The 24,598-nt window shown below is 42.2% G+C and overlaps 1 protein-coding gene and 1 long non-coding RNA gene across 3 annotated transcripts in view; both read left to right on the forward strand.

The window, feature by feature from the left end:
• LOC126995375 (uncharacterized) overlaps positions 1–6,286 on the forward strand; it is a 49,547-nt gene extending 43,261 nt beyond the window's left edge. Inside the window, exons 3-4 of one of the 2 annotated variants that reach the window (XR_007750220.1) lie at positions 5,969–6,040; positions 6,137–6,268. This is a non-coding gene — a long non-coding RNA (uncharacterized LOC126995375). Of the gene's footprint in view, positions 1–5,968; positions 6,041–6,136 lie in introns of both variants that reach the window. The other variant, XR_007750219.1, reaches the window with a different exon arrangement.
• Positions 6,287–6,713: 427 nt separating this feature from the next.
• LOC126995374 (sodium/glucose cotransporter 4-like) lies at positions 6,714–23,460 on the forward strand. The gene is made up of 11 exons (XM_050854879.1): positions 6,714–6,806; positions 6,905–7,103; positions 7,193–7,416; positions 7,527–7,770; positions 8,160–8,364; positions 8,462–8,576; positions 8,702–8,789; positions 10,029–10,177; positions 14,251–14,404; positions 22,936–23,086; positions 23,276–23,460. The coding sequence occupies exons 2-11, from the start codon at positions 7,070–7,072 to the stop codon at positions 23,340–23,342; spliced, it is 1,431 nt and encodes a 476-aa protein (XP_050710836.1). The 5' UTR covers positions 6,714–6,806; positions 6,905–7,069; the 3' UTR covers positions 23,343–23,460.
• Positions 23,461–24,598: the final 1,138 nt, after the last annotated feature.

Raw genomic sequence — 24,598 nt, forward strand, 5'->3', positions numbered from 1 at the left:
TCGTTTGACGTTTGATGGTGTTTGTAATAATTTATAATATTGTGAAAACTAGTGTTGGTTTTTATTTTGATTTCTGGATCCCTGACCAAGACCAAGACCGCCCAGCTGAAGTAAGCACTCGCCATGACCACCTTCGCTCCTAGTTCTAGAGTTTATTGGTCCTCCGATATTATGCATTCTTTAATATTTAGAGTCACGGACCATCCCGAGTGGTGGTACCACAGCCATCCTCATTTATTTAAGTCTACGCTGAAGAAAGTTATGATGTTGTACAAACCATGGGTCTCCCTCCCTTCTCTTCAGCCATGACCGAACCCAGACTCGTCTTTTCTCCTTCTGCGCTTGTTGAATAACGGCAAGTAATGCCGTCACAGCTGCACACTTAGCCGTAATGCGAAGCGTAGGTATAGTAGGCGCCATGGTTGAGGCTTTGTTTACAATGTTGCTCGTTGCTCTCCCCTCGTCGCTCGTCAGTGTGACGACAACAGTGACTTGCTCGCGAGCAAAAGCTGCCAGCAAGAGCTCGTGCTCGCCAGATTTGGGTCCAGTGTGACGCCACCTTAACTCGTGGTCAAAGCCACGCCAGTGAAGAGGATAGCTAGCTACTTTAGTAGTTCATTTGGGTGAGGGTTAGGAGACTAATTAGGCTCAACCAGAAAATGACGCCATTGGCGTGAATATAAGTATTTCAAATAACATTTTTGGTCCCATTCACGCCACTGGCGTGAACGAGAACTTGGGCCCTAAACATATATACACGCCATTGGCATGAAAGTGAGCGAGAGGGTTAATTTACCCTTCGATTAAAATTTCATAGAAGGCGAGGCTGATACACCCAAAGCAGATACTCAGCAAATATTACAATAACTGAAAGAATAGTTTAAGCCTTATGGGCCCAAAGACAAAGTCGGTAGTGACACCCGCTGGCTGGCAACTCTGAATATACCCCATTATTACAAGTCCCAGAGAAACACAGGTAATTTACGATAACTGAAAGAATAGTTTAAGCTTTGTGGACAAGACATAGTCGCTAGTGACATCTGGTAAGAATGAATATACTCTCTTCAAGAAGCAGGAGGAGAGGAGTGTTGGCAGGTATATAACCAGAAACGGGCCACGGGGCAACTTCTGGCCCTTTATCCTTGAAATATGCCTGCACTTTCCAATCAACCTCGTTAACCTTTACCCCTGTTATTCAACAGTCCCTTTCAGTAATGGCTCAGAAGATTCAGTCCTTCCCTCCCCATTTCCCTCCCTACTCTTTTTTTTTTTCCTCCATTTCTCACTCTTACTTTTTCCGTATTGGAAAATGGGAAGCAACTTTATCCTTCTTTCTCTCTTATTCCCTTTTCTTCCTCCTTCTCCTGCTCCTTTTTTCTTTCTTTCTGACTCTGCTTTTCCTTTCCTCTTTCAAATCTTTCCGTCCTCTGCTCTCTTTTTTCATCCCCTTGTAATAATTCACGATATTTTTTCACTTCATATATATTTTTTCCTTAATTCAAGTTTTCCTTTCTCTCCCACTTTTTTTCTTTTTCTTCTTCCTTATTCTCCCCATGAAAAAACACCTGTCTTCACCTTGGCACAGTTAGATTCATTAAATAACTATATTCGATAAAAAAAACTTGCCCTACGCACGGTGGAGCCACCACAAGCCAGGCAGAATCTGAGTTTAAATTCCTTGAACCTTATAAACAAAATAATTGCTCAGATTAACAGATAATAAAAGCCACAGACTGCTACCATTTCATAAAGTTTGGCTGACAGGCTCGCAAATATCTGATTCATCACCTTGCTGCACCCATAACAAGATAAGGAGATTAAGTCACGAACGATATATCAAATGCACTAATTAAGAAAACATTCATCACCAGCGTCACCTGCTGACGTGTACCTGGCAGCGACTACTCATAACTCACAGGTCTTACGAAGAAGCCCCACGGTCTCTGCCTTCTGATGCTTTATCTCTCAAACCCATCAAAGCTAACCCTTCCTCATCCACACTCCTTCCTGCCACTGACACGATAATGTAGTGAAAAATCCACAAAAATTTCAGCACCATTTGGCAACAATAGTTACGTAACGTTCAGATCACACCGTATAAACTAGGTAGTCTGTATAAGGAGGAGTGGTAAAAGATGAAGTTAAATTTGTTAGGAAAATTCTTGGATAGACGTCAAAAGTCTCTGCAGGAAATTTACGGTCGACAAGATTTTTGAAATTTCAATTGATGAAAGAATTTTGGCAACTCGAAGAATATATATTGCAAGATTCCGTGCAGATTTAAAAAGAGCATGATTAGTAAGAATTTCAATGCTACCTTTGGTGAAATGCATCTCCTTCTTTGATAGCATTTCCAGCTTCCCAATATGAAATTAGCTGGAAGTTCCTCTCACACCGTGCATTTGTGTGTGTGTGTGTGTGTGTGTGTGTGTGTGTGTGTGTGTGTGTGTGTGTGTGTGTGTGTGTGTGTGTGTGTGTTGTGTGTGTGCAAGGGGGGCGTGTAGTGGGTGTGGCAACAAATGTCACGTCCTTCATGCTGTGATAACCATGTGACAGTGCGAAATTAAGAATTATCCTTAATATTATTATTATCATTACATTATTATTATTATAACTAATATGTAAATTATTATCATACTGAATTGATAAACCGAGACAGGACTCGAAACACAGGAGTGGCGCACCCCCCCACCCCCCGGTACTGGTGGCGGCGTGCGCCATTCCTGTGGTTCGAGTCCTGGCTGGGTTTATTCATCCTGTCTTTCTTTGGCCATTACTAATATTATTATTATTATTATATAGTAGAGGTAGTAGTAGTAGTAGTAGTAGTAGTAGTAGTAGTAGTAGTAGTAGTAGTAGTAGACGTGGTTGTAGCAGTGGTAGCAGTGGTAGCAGCAGTAGTAGTAGTAGTAGTAGTAGTAGTAGTAGTAGTAGTAGTAGTAGTAGTAGTAGTAGTAGTAGTAGCAACAGCAGCAGCAGTAGCAGTAGTAGTAGTAGTAGTAGTTGTAGTAGTAATAGTAGTCGGTAACTCCTCGAGCCTTTTTCTTATCAATTTCTGCGACATTCGCGGTCTTCGTTCTAATTTTCATTCTGTGGAACACCATCTCTCCTCCTCTAAACCTCACCTTCTCTTCCTCAGCGAAACACAGGTTTCTGAGGCTACTGACAGCAATCTCTACTCTGTTCCCTCCTACTATCTATATCCTAAATTTCAATCCAAAGCTGGATGTTGCGTCTACGTGCGCAACATCACTTGTTTCTCATGCCCACGACCTTGACTCTTCTGAATTTTCCACCATCTGGCTAAGACTTCATTGTCATTCTATTACATCTGTGCTGTTTATCTCTCACCTAACTTTACTGACTATGTAAAATTCTTTGACTATATGAACTCTAAAGTGGAGCACATCTTGACCCACTCTCCCTTCGCTGAAATCTCCATCTTGGGAGATTTCAATGTTCACCACCAGCTTTGGCTTTCATCCTCTTTCACTGACCAGCCTGGTGAACAAGCCTACAACTTTGCTCTCCTCAACGATCTAGAGCAGTTGGTTCAGCACCCTACACGTATCCCCGACCGTCTTGGAGACAGGCCCAACATACTAGACCTCTTCCTTACTTCTAACCCTTGTGCTTACTCTGTCAAACTGTTCTCTCCGTTGGGCTCCTCCGATCACAATCTTATTTCTGTATCCTGTCCTTTCGCTCCTGTACATCCTCTGGACCCACCGAAGAGGCGATGCTTCTGGCATTTTGCTTCAGCTCGGTGGGACGACCTGAGGATGTACTTTTCCGATTTCCCGTGGAATGATTATTGCTTCCAGGAGAGAGACCCCTCTGTGTGTGCCCAGCGCATCACAGAGGTGATTGTCTCTGGAATGGAGGCATACATTCCACGTTCTTTCTCTACTCCTCATGCTAAAAAGCCTTGGTTTAATCTTGCTTGTTCTCGTGCTATTAAAGATAGAGAGGCAGCTCACAAAAGGTACCAGAGCCTTCGCACTCCTACTAACCATGATCTTTATATTTCTGCCCGGAATCGTGCCAAATCTATTCTCCGACTTACCAAAAACTCCTTCATCAATAGAAAATGTCAAAACCTTGCTTTCTCTAATTCTTCCCGTGACTTCTGGCATCTAGCCAAAAATATCTCCTCCAATTTCACTTCTTCATCTTTCCCTCCTCTCCTTAACCCTGACGGCAGCACCGCCGTCTCATCTATCTCTAAGGCTGAACTCTTCACTCAAACTTTCTGTAACAACTCCACTCTGGACGATTCTGGGCATATTCCTCCTACTCATCCCCCCTCTGACTCCTTCATGCCTGTTATTAAGATTCTTAAAAATGATGTTTTCTATGCCCTCTCTGGCCTCAACTCTCAGAAGGCTTATGGACCTGATGGAGTGCCTCCTATTGTCCTTAAAAACTGTGCTTCCGTGCTGACACCCTGCCTGGTCAAACTCTTTCGTCTCTGCCTATCAACATCTACCTTTCCTTCCTGCTGGAAGTACGCCTTTGTACAGCCTGTGCCTAAGAAGGGTGACCGTTCCAATCCCTGAAACTACCGCCCTGTATCTTTACTTTCTTGTCTATCTAAAGCTTTTGAATCGGTGAAACTTTCTCTATTGCGCTAGACATATCGAAAGCCTTCGATAGAGTCTGGCACAAGTCTTTGCTTTCTAAACTGCCCTCTTTCGGATTCTGTCCCTCTCTCTGTCCCTTTATCTCCAGTTTCCTTTCCGGCCGTTCTATCTCTGCGGTGGCAGACAGTCACTGTTCTTCCCCTAAACCTATTAACAGTGGTGTTCCACAGGGCTTTGTCCTATCACCCACTCTCTTCCTGTTATTCATCAATGATCTTTCCATAACAAACTGTCCTGTCCACTCATCCGCCGACGATTCCACTCTGCATTATTCAACTTCTTTCAATAGAAGACCATCCTAACAGGAAGTATATGACTCAAAAACCCAATTTCTCCACCTATCAACTCGACACAATCTTCCAAACACCTATCCCCTACTCTTCGACAACACTCAGCTGTCACCTTCTTAAACACTAAATATCCTCGGTCTATCCTTAACTCAAAATCTTAACTGGAAACTTCACATCTCCTCTTTCACTAAATCAGCTTCCTCGAGGTTGGGTGTTCTGTACCGTCCCCGCCAGTCTTCTCCCCCGCACAATTGCTATCCATATACAGGAGCCTTGTCCGCCCGCGTACGGAGTATGCATTTCACGTGTGGAGGGGCTCCACTCACACAGCTCTATCGGATAGAGTGGAGTCTAAGGCTCTTCGTCTCATCAGCTCTCTTCCTTTTACTGATAGTCTTCTACCTCTTAAAATTCCGTGGCGATGTTGCCTCTCTTTCTATCTTCTATCGATATTTTCATGCTAACTGCTCTTCTGAACTTACTAACTGCATGCTTTCCCCCCTCCCGCCGCCTCGCCTCACACGACTTTCTAATGAAGCTCATCCCCATACTGTCCAAACCCCTTACGCAAGAGGTAACCAGTATCTTCACTCTTTCATCCCTCACGCTGGTAAACTCTGGAACAATCTTCCTTCATCTGTATTTCCTCCAGCCTACGACTTCAACTCTTTCAAGGGGTGGGTATCAGGACATCTCTCCTCCCGAAATTAACCTCTCTTTTTGGCCACTCCAATGTATTCTATTCGGGAGCAATAAGTAGCGGGCTTTTTTTCTCATTATCGTTTTTTTTTTTCACGCCCTTGAACTGTCTCCTTTTCTGTAAAAAAAAAAAAATTATAGTAGTAGCTGTTGTTTTTGTTGTAGTTATTGTTGTTGTTGTTGTTATGGTGGTGGTGGCTATCTAAGAAATAAATATCAGCAGTAGGGTAAGAGTCAGAACAATGATAAGAATAAGAATGAGTCTTATAGTAATATTGTTCGTTGTGAATAGGACCGGTACCTACAGTAAATGTGTCCTTTCTGCGCCTCCCACAGTCGTCATGGCGGTCCAAGCGAAGCAGCATGTCGGGCTACTTCCTGGCGTCCCGCAACATGCACTGGATCCCTGTAAGTGTGTGTGTGTGTGTGTGTGTGTGTGTGTGTGTGTGTGTGTGTGTGTGTGTGTCCACGTGCCCCATTTCCTCACGCCCTCCTCCCCGGCAGGTGGGCGCTTCGCTCTTCGCCAGCAACATCGGGTCGGGTCACTTTATCGGACTGGCGGGCTCCGGGGCAGCAACTGGGATTGGCATTGCTTCCTTTGAGCTGAATGTGAGTCTTCATGTGTGTGTGTGTGTGTGTGTGTGTGTGTGTGTGTGTGTGTGTGTGTGTGTGTGTGTGTGTGTGTGTGTGTGTGTGTGTGTGTGTGTGTGTGTGTGTGAGTGTGTGTGTGTGTGTGTGTGTGTGTGTGTGTGAGTGTGTGTCACTGACGACTGATAAAATAATTATTTTAATGAACGTTTCTCTACAGTCCACACCTACCACAAACGAAGATCAACCACTTATGTTATTTTTTGTAATAAATCCTCTTATAGATTAACTAATTATCTTAATTCAATCTTGGATACGCAAGCTCCCAAAAGAATTGATGGAAACATGTATGTCAAAGCATGGCTTCCAAAATTAACTCACTCAGATTTTGCTATGTATCACTAAAGATATTCTGCTTCAGGCTATATTCGTCCTGATGATGCTGGGTTGGCTGTTCGTGCCCGTGTACATGAGTTCGGGCGTTTCCACCATGCCGGAGTATCTCAGGGAGAGGTTTTGAGGGCAGCGTATCAGGGTCTACCTCTCCTGCCTTGCTCTTCTCCTTTCCATCTTCACCAAGATATCGGTAAATTTCTTCCTCTTTCCGGATTTTTTGTTTCATAAAACATTGTGAGTGCCCAGACAAACAGTCGATTATCTAATCATTCATTTTGTTCTTCACAGGCCGATCTTTACGCTGGAGCCCTGTTTATACAGCAGGCGCTTCAAAAGAATTCCGAGGAATGGCTTTACATTAGTATCCTCATACTGCTGGCCATTGCTGCTGTGTTCACGATAACTGGAGGCCTTACGGCTGTCATCTGGACTGACTTTGTACAAACTATTCTCATGATTGCCGGTGCTCTCACCCTCATGGGCTTAAGTGAGTACACTGATAATATGCATCTTCCTTATTAGATCAATTTTGTGGCATGAACACTTAATTAAATATATAACTCGTCTCATTCGTAGCTTTTGAAAAAGTGGGTGGTTACAACGAGATGGTTGACAAGTTTTTTTATGCCATCCCCAATGAAACAAGATACGCCAACGACAATGTAACGAATTGTGGAGAGCCGCCCTCCGACTCTATGAACTTCTTCAGGTCAATCAAGCCCGGGGAGTCTGATTTGCCCTGGACTGGCATGATCTTTGGTGCCACAGTTTCTGGCATTTGGTACTGGTGCACCGACCAGGTATATATTCCAGCATGAATAATCATCGTGTTACTGGTCAGTTTGTTAATAAATAAATGCATGTATTAACGGTATATTTTTTTCACGTAATATATATCATTGTCCTACAGGTTATCGTTCAGCGAACTCTCTCCAGTAAAAACATGACCCACGTCAAAGCAGGTTGTATTCTGGCGGGACTGCTCAAGTTCCTGCCGCTCTTCATGCTGGTGTTTCCTGGAATGGCGTCACGCGTTCTATTCCCGGACAAGGTTGCATGCGTTGATCCAGAGGAGTGTGAAAAATATTGCAACAATGAGGCTGGATGCACGAACATTGCTTACGTTGAGCTCGTCCTTCATGTTCTCCCAGACGGTACGATCTAAACTGACTACTAGATATAATTTTTACTAGAGATGTGCCGATATCGATGCTCAGTTCTCAGCCGATACCGATATTACAATACTAACAAATGGCCGATATTTTGCCGATACCGACACCAATATTTTTTTATCAAAATAAAATTCATAATCATCTGTTAATCAGTGTCATGAAATATATTTGTCCTGTTTCACATTATAAATAATACAGAAAAGTATCGGAGTATCGGCCATGCTTTCACCCTACCGATACCGATACCGATACTACAAATAAAGGCCGATACAGCCGATACCGATACTGATGCTGCCGGGATATCTCTAATTTTTACCTCTACCAACATGCATGTGTTCACATATTTTTATTCGTGGTCTCACCTCCTACAGGATTGACTGGGCTAATGTTGGCGGTGATGCTGGCTGCCCTCATGTCCTCCCTCACTTCCATCTTCAACTCGTCTTCTACCATTTTTTCTATCGACATATGGACGAGGATCCGCAAGCAGGCAACTGACGTGGAGCTACTGATCGTAGGTCGCGCCTTTGTGCTCATCATGGTGGTGATCTCCATCATCTGGATCCCCGTCATACAGTAAGCCCTCTACTATATATACTAATCACCTTTGTCGTTTCTCTTGCTCATCAAATCTCTTCGTTTACATCACGCCTAATACTCTTGCTTTCTCCAGGAGCACAGCCAGTGGCCAGCTGTTCATTTATATTCAAAGCATCTCGTCCTTCCTTTCACCACCAATTTGCGCAATCTACCTTCTTGCTATCTTCTGGCCACGCACTACAGAGCCGGTAAGTTCTATTGCTTCTTATTTCCCTCCATATGGTAAGCCTATTCATGATATAGGAGCCTTATTTATCCTCATTAGTGTACATACACCATGAGACTACAATAGGGAATGTCTGGTGTACTGCAGGGCGCCTTCTGGGGTCTCATCGTGGGTCTGGTCATCGGTCTCACCAGATTCATCATGGAGTTCGCTTTCGTTATTCCTCCCTGTGGAGGTGAGTCACAAGCTTGGAGTAACTGCAGAGTTCAGTGCCAATAACAAATGCAATTACAATTACTCTTTTAGATTTTCAATTACAATTTCCATTACAGTTACCTCAACAGGATAACCAGAAATTACACTTACCTTTACAATTATATTACTCCTCTAGATTTTCAGTTACAATTTCTATTACAATTACTTCGACATGATAACCAGAAATTACCTTTACCATTACAATTATATTACTCCTCTAGATTTTCAGTTACAATTTTAATTACAATTATTTTATCGTAATAATCACAAATCACAATTAGAAGTAGATAGTTTGTATTGAATTACTTCAATTAATTTAAATTCTACGAATGATTAAATTAATATTGGATGTTAAGTCTGTCAGGCAGCCAGCGCTAGTGGTTCATCACACACAGGTAGCATGACTCAGGAGTGCAAGTGATGGATGCGACTCAAACATGCTGGAGACATTCCAGCATTATGACTAAACAATGCTACGTCCCGTAGCGTATACAACACTTGATGTGTACTGACGCATTTTGTATTTAGCCAGTTATGGTATGAATTGGTGTCCTTGTGTAATGATGTAATATAAAGATATATACTGAGCAGCAGCCAATTGCAATTAGATTTGCAATTGCTTTCTAACTTTAAAGCCCAATCAAAACTACAATTACAAATATTATTATATGAAAACTCAAATAAAATTCAATTTACAATTACTTTATAATTTAGAGGCTCAGTTACAATTATATATAATTATTAATATTTTCATTTTACTCATATTCAACTCGCGACTCGCCGAGCCTGGTGAGTCGCGCAGTGCCACAGCCCCGTAAAGGGTCAGTAAGTATGTCTGGACTTAAGAAACCCTAAATCAACTCGGGGATATCAGGGGCAGTTATACAAGGTACGGGATATTCAGCCAGAAAATAAACGAGAAATTACGACTTTGGGCGCCGTCTTGATTCCTGTGTCCCTTTTTGGTTCACAGTCATTGGCCGCGAATTTTTCAGTAACTAAACGTCCAAAGAATGCCTAGACAAGATCAAAGAATATGTATTCTTTGGATTATGGCTCCCCGCTCTCGCCAGGCCACAAACAATGTCTAGAATGAGTCGACATGATATATTAGGTACTTAATGCATTATCTGTAGAAAGTACTTGCTACTTGTAGCAAGTAGTAAAGAGTAAGAAGTGACCGCACATGAATGTTGACAGCGGTGTGATTTCGCGACAGAGCCAGAATCAGCGGACAAGCGTCCCGAGTGGATCAAGGTGATCGTTGGCAACGTGCATTACCTCCACTTCGGATGCATTCTGCTACTGCTGACCATGGTGGTGACGGTGGCGGTGTCGCTACTCACCGAGCCAATTCCTGAGAAGTGTGTAAGTACAGCATAACCCATCCCGTCCCATCCACCCCTTTTTATATCACGGATGTACTCTCTGTTAAATGTGCATTAAGGCATACTATCCCCACCACTTCCCTCAACCCCACCCTCCTGCAGGACGAGTATCCGCCCTGCCCAAACCATCCCTTGCGTGGCAGTGTCATATACTCATCCCATCCCAGCTACCGTCCTTCGGCAAATGTTTACCTCCCCTCCATCCTATGCGCACTAATCACCATCAGTCATTACTACTCAACTGTACGTATGTATGTATGTATGCCTCGGAGTCCCCGGCTGGGGGAGGTCCATAAATGCCCCCAGATCTGATTACCCTTTGGTGCCGATAATAAGGTGTCCTGATAACTCTCCCAACTTTCTCTATATCAACTCCTGCAACATTAGCGGTCTTTGCTCTAACTTCCATTCTGTGGAACACCATCTCTCCTCCTCTAAACTTCACCTTCTCTTCCTCACCGAAACCTAGGTCTCGGGGGTTACCGATAGCAACCTCTACTCGGTTCCCTCCTACTATCTCTATCATAATTTTCATTCCAAAGTTATATGTTGCGTCTACGTAGCCTACGCAACGACATCACTTGCTCTCGTGCCCACGATCTTGATTCTTCAGGATTTTCCACCATCTGGCTGAGACTTCATTGTCACTCTATTACTGAGTACATTTGTGCTGTTTATCTCTCACCTAATGCTACCAACTATGTAAAATTCTTTGACTACTTGAACTCTGAAGTGAAGCACATCTTGACTCGCTCTCCATTCGCTGAAATCTCCATCCTAAGAGATTTCAATGTTCACCACCAGCTTTGGTTTTCATGCTCTTTCACTGACCAGCCTGGTGTACAAGCCTACATTCTGTCCTATCGCTCCTGCACACCCTCTAGACCCCCCGAAGAGGCGGTACTTCTGGCATTTTACTTCAGCTCGGTGGGACGACCTGAGGATGTACTTTTCCGATTTCCCGTGGAATGATCACTGCTTCCAGGAAAGTGACCCCTCAGTGCGCGCCCAGCGGATCACTGAGGTGATTGTCTGTGGAATGGAGGCACACATTCCACATACTTTCTCTACTCCTCATGCTAAAAAGCCTTGGTATAATCACGATTGTTCTCGTGCTATCAAAAATAGAGAGGCAGCTCACAAAAGGTACCAGAGCCTTCGCACTTCTGCTAACTATGATCTTTACATTTCCGCCCTGAATCGTGCCAAATCTATTTTTCGACTTCCTAAAAACTCTTTCATAAACAGAAAGTGCCGCAGAAGGCTTATGGGCCTGATAGAGTGCCTCCTATTGTCCTTAAAAACTGTGCTTCCGTGCTGACACCCTGCCTGGTCAAACTCTTTCGCCTCTGCCTTTCAACATCTACCTTTCCATCCTGCTGGAAGTACGCTTACATACAGCCTGTGCCTAAGAAGGGTGACCGTTCTAAATAATCACTTCCAATCCCTCAAACTACCGTTCTATAGCTTTACTTTCCTGTCTTTCTAAAGCTTTTGAATAATTTCTTAATCGGAAGATTCATAAGCATCTATCTACTTCTGACCTTCTAACTGATCGCCAGTATGAGTTCCGCAAGGGACGTTCTACTGGTGATCTTCTTGCTTTTTTAACGTCTCATCAACTTCTCTCTTCGTACTGAGAGTCTCGTACCTCAAAAATTCCGCCGCCATGTTGCCCCTCTTTCTATCTTCTATCGATATTTTCACGCTGACTGCTCTTCGGAACTTGCTAACTGCATCCCCCCATCCCGCGGCCCCGCTGCACACGACTTTCTTCGCAAGCTCATCCCTACTGTCCAAATCCCTTATGCAAGAGTTAACCAGTATCATCTCTCTTTCATTCCTCACGCTGGTAAAGTCTGGAACAAACTTCCTTCATCTGTATTTCCTTCTGCCTACGACTTGCACTCTTTCAAGAGGAGAGTATCAGGACACCTTTCCTCCCGAAATTGACCTCTCTTTTGGCCACTTCTCAGTGTTTTGCGGGCTTTATTTCTTTCTTTTCTTTTTTTTTCACTTGAGCTGTTTCCTATACTGTAAAAAGAAATTATTAAAAAAAGAATAAAGACCCTTTCCTATCACGCTGTCCCATCCATCCACTCTTCCGGCACGCGTATATATCTATGCCTTTTCACCCACCTTACCCACACACTCAACCCCCTCCAGTATGGGGGTATCCCCTCATAAAGATGGACTAAGAGGCGCACCTAACATCACCGTAGCCGATCCAGGATTCAGTATGTTTCCTAACTAGTAGAAGGTAATGTTATAATTGTATTTCATAAAAAAATCCTTATAACCAAAAACTAACTAAAATTATGGGTATTCTTTTTCTTGAACAGAACATTGAATAAACAACAGAACAATAATATGAAAATACGTATAGCCACCACTGCCAGGTCATCGTACTCAGAGCACAGTATTTACCTGTTTCTGACGCCTAACTATTGGCAAGAAACATCAGCATCTAACTCTTTTAACGATAACTATAAATTAGTTTCGTTATTGGTGCCCAGAAGACAGTTTGGGGGTAGGAAGTCGGGAAATATAATCGGCTGAGTACGACAATCTGGCAATGTTGACTGGCTGTAGCTACGAGGCCCGAGCCAGCCTACACGCCATTTTGGGGGTATCAGATACCATAAATAGCATATTTTTACTGCGCATGAGCTTTCATATTGATCTATTTGTGTATATTTCATGGTGGTAAAACTTACATAGATACTTGTTTCATTTTTACTAGTGACACGAATATGTGACTTTTTCACAAAAGAATTTCACCCAAACAAGTGAATCAGACACCACAGAAATATTACCAGTGTGTGTATGAATGAATACAATGATAAGCACATATTCTGATTTAACTCTATTATGTCTCGTGGATCATTAATAAATAAAAACAAAATATCTGTAGAAATGCAAAGGTTGGTGCCATTTGATTTTATATAGTTTCACTTAGGCTCAAGGAAAAATAACCTACTTTGGACGTTGGGGTCTGTGTGGTCTGAATATATCTGTACATCTATGTAAATCTCTCTCTCTCTCTCTCTCTCTCTCTCTCTCTCTCTCTCTCTCTCTCTCTCTCTCTCTGATAGAACTTTTTTTTGACAGCAAAGGAAACCGTTCAAGGGCTTAAAAAAAATAATGAAAAAAAAGCCCGCTACTCACTGCTCCAAAAAAAATTAGAGAGGAGTGGCCGAAAGAGAAATAAATTTCGGGAGGAGAGGTGTCCTGATACCCTAGACTGTCTCGGAGTGGACGCATGTCACTTCAGGGCTCAGTTCATGGCCCAGTGCAGTTCATAATTTACATCAACAACGTTGAAGTTGAACTCAATAATTTCATTACTAAAGAGGTATGCTGACGACACGAATATTAGCAACTCGGTCCTCTTACAGCAAGACATGCAAAGCCTCCAAGATGATTTGTATAAAATTTCGGCTTTGTCTGGTAGATGGGAGATGTTCTTGAAAATTGACAAGTGCCAGGTTCTGCAAGATGGAGTAATAAATAGGAGGTTCGAATCGTTCGATTATGAAATAAAAGATGTGAAACTCAAGAGCATACACTGTGTTATGGACGTGGGTGCCTAAGTCGTGTCAAACTCCAGTTGTTCACAGCAGTGCACTGATGCGAACTGAATGTTGTGTTTTTAATAGAAAATTTTCATTCAAGAATAAAAATGTAATACTGCCACTATACAATATTCGTATTAGAGTGTCAGACCCCACTTGGAATATGCGGTAGTACTTTTGGTCTCCCCACAAATGAGAGGGGAGGGGTCGCGGTGGTAGACTGTGGGCGGACCTCAAGGGAAAAGCTGAAGAGATGATAAATAAGCCTCTTGCCCAATCCATTGCGTTTAGGTCGCCTTGAACATGACTACCAGCCCTTTCCAAACCACTCCCGTCCACCCGTCTACTGTCCACTAAGTAACAATCTTCATTACAAAAAATAGGTACCGATCCGTATACCTCGTCAAAACAAATGTGTACAAAATATCTTTCTTTCCCTGCAACGAGAACATTTAACACGCTCCTTCCCCTCACGCAGCTGTACCGCCTCACCTTCTGGAGTCGCAACAGCAAGGAGGTTCGTGTGTCCGTGAGGGAATGGAGGAATGAGATGGCTCCTGACGACCAGGTCAAGATTCTACCCAAGAAAGAGGACGGCGACGCTTCCAGCGTATCTACCAGTGGCTCAAAGGGTACGGCTTTTATACTGCTCGTGACTCGAGTAAGGCACCTTTACAGCATTGTTGACTCTTTAACCCCCCTCGGTATCATTTTCGGCAGAAGTAAGGCCTTCATCCGGCCACTCGACATGGAGAGGGATAAGCAAAACGTACCTCTCATTTGTTTCTTGAAAAATAATTTTCTTTAAAAAAACAATTCTACAAGAAAATGTAGCAGAGAAAAAGTATTACTTACCATTCTTTATTTCTTGCAAAACACAACTATTTTGCTGCAAACCGGGCAGTCCAAATTTATTCTCGCCATCTTGTTATTTGATGGAAAGGTGAGAGAAATCAAACTTCCAGTAATATGTGACAATTCTAGTGCACTGAACAAATATCAGCCAAATCAGCTTCGATATTTGGCCAAAATATAATCTAGAATTAATTTTGGTAATAGGACACCCAGAGAGAGTCCTGTATACGAGACTGAGTGGAGTTCACAGTGGCCAAGCCTCAAAATGCATTTATACATATAGTTTGTGTTTACAAGGCCAAGTCCCTACCATAGATAGGATGGGATCACAAAGATACAGACACTGCACATGTATTTGTAAAGTGTGGCCGCAGGCACAAACTATAACTACAGTGAAACAGTCTTTCTCTATATGTGTGACCGCATCCCATATAATGTGAACGGGGCTTGACCTTGTAAGCACAAACTAATCTCGAGTACAGGAATGTTTCGCGTTGCCAAATCCCAACATTCATTAAAGATATATTTTCACGATAAGGTGAAGCTAACACATGCAGTAGAAACATGTACGTAGTTTAATCCCTTGAATGGTCATATATTCCTGGAAGACTGATTGTATCATCTTTGTATCATATTTATAAAGTTTGCCAAGTTTGCAAAATAATAGCTTTGCTATGCAAATAATAGAGAAAGATAAACAATGTTTTCTTCCTTGTTTTATTTTCATACGAAATAGTTTGGGTTATTTGGATGATATATTATAGTACTCTCCTCAAATAACGTTTTAAGAAACAAATGAGAGCTATTGCCTTTCCATCGCCTTCACGCCGAGGGACCACAAACAGTGCTGCCATCTATCATAATTCACCACGGAACCCCAATTGTAAACACCTATTTATAAATTATACAGTCTCCGCCATGTTAAGGAGTCCACTGTGCCCCCTTCTTCGTCTTAACTCACTATATATTGTTACCGCTATGGAGAAAGGCCTCTGTACTAATTACTCCAGAGAAAGTTTCCTCTATACCTTTTGTACTCTATTCCCATCTTTACTGTCAGCACGGGTAAGGTATGACAGTGACTAGGCCCATCATTACTGCCAGTGAGAGTAAGGTACGATAGTGGCTAAGTCCTTCTTTACTATCAGTAGGAGTAAGGTTCAACAGTGGCAAGGTCCCTCTTTACATCAGTGAGAGTAAGGTACGACAATGGCAAGGTCCCTCTTTACATCAGTGAAAGTAAGGTACGACAATGGCAAGGTCCTTCTTTACTATCAGAAAAAGTTAGATACGACAGCGGCAAGGTCCTTCTTTACTATCAGAAAAAGTTGGATACGACAGTGGCAAGGTCCTTCTTTATTATCAATGAGAGTAAGGTACGGGAGTGGCAAAGCCCCTCTTTACTATCAGTGAGAGTAAGGTACAGCAGTGACAAGGTCCCTCTTTACTACCAATGAGAGTATGGTACGACGGTAACAAGGTATAATTATTATCTTTACTATCAGAGATAATAAGGTCCGCGACAGTGGCAATGTATATATTTTAAACCAGCGAAAGTAAGGTACGGCAGTGGCAAGGCATATCCTTACTATCAGTGAAAAGGGTACGGCATGGCAGTGAAAAGACCCCTGTTTACTGTTAGAGTAAGGTACGGCAGTGGCAAGGCCCTTCTATACTCTCACCATAAGCAATATACGGCAATAACATAGCATACCTTTACTATCAGTGGGAATAAGGTACGGCTGATCAACCTTATAGGTTTTCAATATGGTAAAATAATCCCCATTTGGCAACGCCATTTGCTTGTGGCGACTCAAATTTGATAGTCGGTTAGTAACGAACACCCAGTGCTTCAAGTAGTAGCCCGTGCTACCCTCCCTTGCTGTCGCTGATATTGCTTTATTGTTTCTTCCTTCTAATTCAGCAGTTCTTAACCTGGGGGTCGTGATCGCCTGGGAACGAAGTAAGTTGTTTTGAGGAATATGGGATTTTATTCGTATGGTGTAAGGTTTTCTGCATGTTATACCGTATCTACAACTTCTGTAATAAATTGTAAGTGGAAAGAGTTTTACAATCTGTAATAACTTGCTAATAAGCTAATGAAGTAGTCAAGAGAAATACATTATAATTTTACTGTGTACTCTAGCTAATAATTTTACTGTGTACACTAGCTTATAATTTTGCACTTTGTTAAACCAGGCTATTATTTTGCATTTAGGAATACTATTCTATTTTTTGTATTCATGAACACTAGGCTATTATTTAGCAGTTAGCAATACTATTCTATTATTTTGCATTTATGACAACTAGGGTATTATTTTGCATTTAGGAATACCATTCTATTATTTTCCATTCATGAACACTAAGCTATTATTTAGCAGTTATTTTGTAGGCGGGCAGGGTACCGGCGTGTGGCAGGACAGTGTTGAGTGCGAATGAGCGTTCGTTCGCCACACCAAGACGCCAACGGTTTTTCACACCCTCCCGCTCCCTCGCTGCCCTCTCGCTTCCCGAAGCAGCTTCGCTGCCATACGCACGATGAACAGTCGCTCGCATATACGCGCTCATGCACCGCGACCCCTTGCGTTTGACGAGGGTATTCGAGCACATACTGCGATGGTCTCTCGCTTAACCGTGCGAATAATCGTGCGATTTGGCCAATATCGCAGACTTCTGCGAACTTTTTGAACATTTCAAAATGTTCGCGCGACGGGCCAGCACCCGCAAGTCGTGCGAACTTCACCGCGCGACTATTGCGACTAATCGCAGGGACGTCGCTACGATGTCGAGCGTATATGCGACGGTTGGCGATTTTGAAAATTTCCGAAATGGCATATACTCTCGACATAGTAGCAACGTCCATTCGATTAGTCTCAATAGTCAAGCGGTAAATTTCGCACGACTTGCGGGTGACGGCCCGTCGAGAGAACATTTTGAAATGTTCAAAAATTTCGCAGAAAGTCTGCGATATTGGCCAACCGCACGATTATTCGCACGGTTAAGAGAGACTTTGCACATCGTGCGTATGTAACGACGCAAGGGGTCGGAAAGCGAGATGGCAGAAACCAGCAGGAGTGTGAAAAAGCGTTGGCGAGCGACCACTCGCTCGCACTCACACTGTCCTGCCACACGCCGCTACCCTGCCCGCTTGCACAATAATAGCCTAATATTCATGAATTTATAATAATAGCATATTATTCCTAACTGCTAAATAATAGCTTAGTGTTCATGAATGGAAATTAATTGAATAGTATTCCTAAATGCAAAAGAATACCCTAGTGTTCATAAATGCAAAATAATAGAATAGTATTCCTAACTGCTAAATAATAGCCTAGTATTCATGAATACAAAAAATAGAATAGTATTCCTAAATGCAAAATAATATAGCCTGGCTTAACAAAATGCAAAATTATAAGCTAGTGTACACAGTAAAATTATTAGCTAGAGTACACAGTAAAATTATAATGTATTTCTCTTGACTACTTCATTAGCTTGAAAGCTAGTTATTACAGATTGTAAGGCCCGTACCAAGAGTAGTGAAGGTCGAGCCGCGTACCTTCTCTTCGACAATGTAGGCACGGCCTCAGACCGTGCCTTCAATCCTTACCACAAGTCGCTCGGGAAGGTAAATGCACATACGCACGCTGCAACCTTCTTTTCACCTACCAGATCTAATGCACGCACACACATACAAACACACAGTGCTATTCATGGAGGTATAATACCTCCATGGTGCTATTACAGCCATAATATTGTCCGTTTCATTCCGTCTGTCCACTCGTGAACGTTGATGTGGCACCTGCGCATTGTGAGTTTGTGATTGCGTGAAGATCATATGAATGTTTGTGTATACAAAAAATCCTCAAACCATCGTATATGAACCTCAAACAGAAGATTTGCATCGATAATATACCATACAAGAACACGAAGAAACAACTTGCATATCAAACAGTATAGTTTGATCATACTCGAACGATCTATAGCCTTTCAGATACTCATATTTCATCTCATTAAGGGATATAAAGTGACATACGACTCTGAAAGTGTCTATACATAAGAAATTTTGATGTTGCATGTATAAATAACATGGGTAGCCTAATATTCAAAATAGCCTACTATCGCATTCAAGTTATTATTTATTATTTCATGTTTTTTCCATTATTAGTCGTTATTTACATGCAGTAAATTATTAAGATACCCTTTGTTTACACTTGCAGAGCCAGATGTCTTAACTGAAATGATAGAGAATTTGAAAAACCATAGATCGTCGGAGAATGTGAGCCACGAAGGTTCCCGCCTGGCTGGTACCTCTGTGTTTTGAAGGCGCGTGCTGTTGTTGTAAACAAGACAAACATATTCGCTGCAACTATAATATACGACTTACCAATTAGGGAAAATATTTTCTCAGGTTGTTTTAACTGAACCGCAACTATTTGCCACGCCAAATTTGGAAAATAACCATATTTTTCCTCGAAGGTCTGAGGGAAGACACGGGGTAGACCAGGTAGACCGTGCCTTCCCTTCGTCTCTCCTGCAGACCTTCGTTCCAAAAATGCTAGTGACTTTAGGTACGCACCGTCCTTCCCTTCGATCTTCGTCGCTAAACCTTCACGACTCTTGGTACGGGCCTAAAACTCTTTCCACTTACAATTTATTACAGTAGTTGCAGATACGGTATAACATGCAGAAAACATTACACCATACGAATAAAATCCCATATTCCTCAAAACAACTTACTTCGTTCCAAGAAGATCACGACCACAAGGTTAAGAACTGCTAAATTACAATCAAGAAACAATAAAGCAATATCAGCGACAGCAAGGGAGGGTAGCACTGGGTGTTCGTTACTAACCGACTATCAAATTTGAGTCGACACAAGCAACTATCGTTGCCAGATGGGGATTATTTTACCATATTGAAAACCTATAAGGTTGATCAGCCGAAATAACTACCTTAGCGTTAGAGCGTCGGGATATGCAGAGTGCCAAGATTAATTTCTGGTTAGTGTGTGTGTGTGTGTGTGTATATATATATATATATATATATATATATATATATATATATATATATATATATATATATATATATATATATATATATATATATATATATATATATATATATATATATATATATATATATATATATATATATATATATATATATATATATATATATATATATATATATATATATATATATATATATATATATATATATATATATATATATATATATATATATATATATATATATATATATATATATATATATACTATACGGTATACGGTATACGATATTCGCTATTCGGTATACGCTATACGCTATACTCTATACGGACACGGTGGGTTACATAGGGCTGCACACGTACACTATACTTCCAGTCGGATGCCGTCAACATGGATTCTTCAGACGAAGAAGATGTGGCTCTTTTACTGATGGAGGCTGAGGAGAGACATGGGAAGAAAAGAAAAACATGGGTACGACAGCACTTCCAAATGAGACCTGAGTTGGGGGAGTTCCACACCACATTTCAGAACCTGATCGATCATCCTGATGAGATAATCTATGTATTTATTAACTTACCTTGGAAAAAATACAGCCTGCCACAACTAAGCACGATGGTTATCTGGCGGTATACGGTGCACGAAAATCGAACATGTTCGATTCTCGCTATACTATACTATACGCAGCTATACGGCATTTCGTATAGTGCCCTCCTATGTAGCGCGGTATATGGAATTCCCTTTGTTCGATTCCAGCTATACGCGTGCCCCCCGAAAACGTGCCCGTATACCCGTATAGTATAGCTCTATGTAAACGCAGCCTTATGGGTCGTACAGCGACGCGCCCTCGACGTTTTCTCGACCATGCGTGCGACGTCGAGCGTCGTCGAGCGGCTAGACGAGGGGCGGTCGCGCATAGTCGCCAGGCCCTGCGTTCAGCCAAGGCCTTCTAAAAGGGGCCTGGTTCAGCGCGAACCATCGCAACGGGTTTTATTTTCAAAATTGGGCTCCTCTGCGTACAGTCGCGCGCATTCACGCACGATTCACCTCGACGTCCCCTCGCCTGTCACCCTCGTGTGCGTATAGGCGAGCGACCCTCCCTCGCCATGTTGCTGTGAGTTGAAACAGAGGCAAACTCGCAGAGACAATGACGATGCTACCACGATTTCATGCATTTTCAAAATCGCCAACCGTCGCAGAGGAAAATCGCAGATGTGTGATCCCAGCAATAGGTACAGCATTGACAAAGCATATTTTTACTATCACAGTGAGTAAGGTATACGGCAGTAGTCAGGTTCATCTTTACTATAAGCGACAGTCAGGTACAGCAGTTACAAGGCCGATCTTTACAATCAGCCATAGCAAAGTACATCAGTGGCAAGGCCGATCTTTACTATTAGCGAGAGCAAGGTACATCAGTGGTAAGGCTGATCTTTACTATTAGCGAGAGCAAGGTACACACACTCAAAAAACTATCGTTACACATTCAGCACACATACACACATTCAGCACGATACAAACTGACACCAAGGGCGACGCCATTGAGAACAGGCTACTCATGTTGGTGTCACTGTGTGTGTTGGGTGTGGGTTCACTTGCCTTAACCAAGTGAGCGGGATTCGTAAATAAAGCAGTAGAATTTGAGCTGGCACAGTAATGCTTCATGAGACACACGGATGGAGTCTTAGTCGAAGTCAAATGATTTGTGTTCTATGAAGCTATAATATTGTAGTGTTTGAGGTGATGAAATCATGCTTTAACACCTCACACACAAGTGAAGAGTTAAAAAAAAAATTCCATTTAAGAGACAATACGATAAACACCTTGCGGTGATGACTCACTCAGGATTCGGTTATCAGAGTGATCGCCACATACGGCTCCTCTGAGCCTAGGAGGTTACGTAAAACTTAGCTAACCCTTATGATAGATTTATAGTGGATTATAAACTTGACCTATCACCCAAATGGTAAGATAACGTTGGCATTGGTTTCACTAGTAAAGCAAGCACTACTCGAGTCACGGTATTCTCTTGTCTAGAAACAATCATGGAATGCACCCAATAAGATTAATTCTCTAATAATTATCGGCGAGTCATTATACCAACATGTTAGACAAATTAACTACTGTATGCAAGCTATTTAATAAATTTATCTTCTCCAGAGACGGCTAATTTCGGCAATTCAAAACGCCCGCGCCAAATTCCTTATTCGTCAACTTAAAAATCGCGCAAAGTTCCTACTTTTTATTATGCAATGAGGCAGCACGAGAGAAGGGTAGCCCAGGAGTAGATTGAAACAACATGTAGAAGTCGATGCAACTCGATCTGTTTAAACTTTATCTTTCTTACCAGCAATGCTTTTAGCGTTGCAGTTTGTTGTGGGTATTTTCTCAGATGCCCACAACTTGTTCATGAAAGAAAAGACACGCTCAGTGGAAGCATTAGTTCCAGGATGGCACATTATGAACTGAACTATATTTGACATGCGTTGCTGGTTGTTTTTGTCTTTGACATGGGAGAATTCTTCTACCCCCCGTTGTTACGTATATCATATGAGTATTATTGTTTAATAATTTGTGAATATAAAGCTTAAACAAGTGGCACTCAAATCACTCCGTTAATATTATGGTGATATCTGGTATCTCAGTGTCTCCCTTCCTCTTTATCCCTACCTTACGGGGGTCCTACCCTGCTCCCCCCAGTAGAGCTGAGGTGGTGGGGGTGATCGCACCCTTACCAACCCTGCCGAGATTATCGGTTTGCTCAGAGTGAAATTCGTCGGACCCCACTGTAACGATAGTTTTTCGAGTGTGTGTACATCAGTGGCAAGGCCGATCTTCACTATTAGCGAGAGCAAGGTACATCAGTGGCAAGGCCGATCTTTACTAATAGCGAGAGCAAGGCCGATCTTTACTTTTAGCGAAAGCAAAGTACACCAGTTTCAAGGCTGATCTTTACTATTAGCAAGATTAAGGTATACCAGTGGCAATGCTGATCTTTACTATTAGCGAGAGCAAGGCCAATCTTTACTTTTAGCGAGATCAAGGTACACCAGTGGCAATACCGATCTTTACTAATAGCGAAAGCAAGGTACATTAGTGGCAAGGCCGATCATTACTATTAAAATTTGTGAGAGTAAAGTACGGCAGTGGCTTTACTACTCGTATACATGCACTTTATGTCACAGGAGCTCCTTGAGACTGACATGCAGCAAGTGTCTGGTGATGGGCCTGGGCCTGGAAAATTAGTGGAGAGTGAAGAACGGTCAGCTTCTCGTCATGATACTTATTGTTGGTATTCTCAGATCTGCCGGACTGGCGACGCGCCCTTAACTGGATGTGCGGCGTGAGTCCCCAGGCGGAGGGAGCCACAGAGGATCCCGACTTGGAACTGACGCCGGAGGAAAAAGCCAAAAGAGCTGCCGAATTTCTTGAAGAGAAGGCACCTTGGAAGAGGTATTCTGATCTTTACAAATCCATTGACTTTGGACATGAAAACTGAAAATTATACCATTTGTGTTTTCATATAAGATACAATTTTGACATACCCAACACCTTTTCTTTATGACGTTAGTATTTCTGGATGTCCAGGGATCATAATTACATCAGAATGTGTGTAAAGGCGCTGGATCCTTTCTCCTGCAGTGTTGTCAACGTCCTGTCTGTGAGCGTGATGGTGGGCGCCACCTTCATGTTCGGCTTCTACGGCTAGAGTAGCCTGCGTCTATAGGAACATTTGCGACTCACAAGACGATCATCATTCCGACACCACCGCTTCTACAACCAGTGTATGGAAATGAATATAACATAATAAATATAAAACATATGTAGCCAAACGATTTTCATCCAACATCCTTGCGGCCACTAAAGTATTTTAGCCCAGCTGCCCGTCGGCGAGAAGTCACTTCGTAACAAACACACTGGTAGAAATATCTAGCCACAAATAAAATAAAATAAATTCTTCACAGAGGAGGCCCCACCTAGTCTGATTTACAATAGGGTTATAGAATAAGAGGTCTTATTCTGGTTATGTGCCCAGCCTATGGAAAGTACCTAATGTGACACCGATTTTCAAAAAGGGGAAAAGGTCAGATACTTCTAACTATCGCCCAGTTAGATTAGCATCGGTTATAGGCAAGATGCTGGAGTTGATAATAGCCAGGAGCATTCGGGATCATCTAAAGCAGGGGTTCCCAACCTTTTTGTTCCTCTGTACCCCTTGGGCATTTTTATAGGTTCCCGTGTACCCCTAAAAATTAAGGATAAAAAACGATGAAATTGTAATATTTTTTATAATATATTTTTATAATATATTATTTTATAATAAAATCTGTATGTGTAGACTGATGAAATAATCTAAATAATAGTTTTGCTTTTAAAATGAGGAAATTGAGAAAAAAAACGACATTGTGCAATTTGAATGCAGATTACAACACCATGTATTGTACAGTAGTGGTTATTCTCTCGGACCCAATGTACCCCCTGTAAAGTGCAAATGTACCACTTGGGGTACATATACCCCAGGTTGGGAACCCCTGATCTAAAGAGACATTACTTAATTCACGACCCGCAGCATGCGTTCACGAAAGGTAGGTCATACCTCACCAATCTCTTGCCCTTCTATAATAAAGTAATTGAGGCGGTAGACAGAAATGAAAACGGGCCACTACAATATCACATAATTATTGCTTAAATGACACTCACATAAGCAGGTCTAGGTGTGAGAGGGATTTTGGGGTCTTAGTGAGCTCTTATCTCCGTCTAAAGGCACAATGCATTGAAGCCAGAAATCGAGCAAATAGGGTACTGGGATTCATTTCCAGGAGCGTAGCAACAGAAGCGCCGAAGTCATCCTCAAGCTATACTAGCATTATTTAGACCTCATCTTCATCTTGCCATATGAAGAAAGACTAAAACAATTAAACTCGCAATCTTTAGAAAGGCGAAGGGTGCCAGAGAACGTGATCG

The sequence above is a fragment of the Eriocheir sinensis genome, chromosome 8 (genome assembly GCF_024679095.1).
Source record: "Eriocheir sinensis breed Jianghai 21 chromosome 8, ASM2467909v1, whole genome shotgun sequence".
NCBI classification, from domain to species: Eukaryota; Metazoa; Arthropoda; class Malacostraca; order Decapoda; family Varunidae; genus Eriocheir; species Eriocheir sinensis.

Excerpts from the sequence above, each read along its gene's own strand:
- LOC126995374 (XM_050854879.1), top strand. The coding sequence starts at position 7,070 with ATGATTGCCGGTGCTCTCACCCTCATGGGCTTAA. Across the intron at positions 7,104-7,192 it reads TCTCACCCTCATGGGCTTAA|CTTTTGAAAAAGTGGGTGGT; the intron begins GTGAGTACACTG and ends TCTCATTCGTAG. Across the intron at positions 23,087-23,275 it reads GAGAAGGCACCTTGGAAGAG|TGTTGTCAACGTCCTGTCTG; the intron begins GTATTCTGATCT and ends TTTCTCCTGCAG.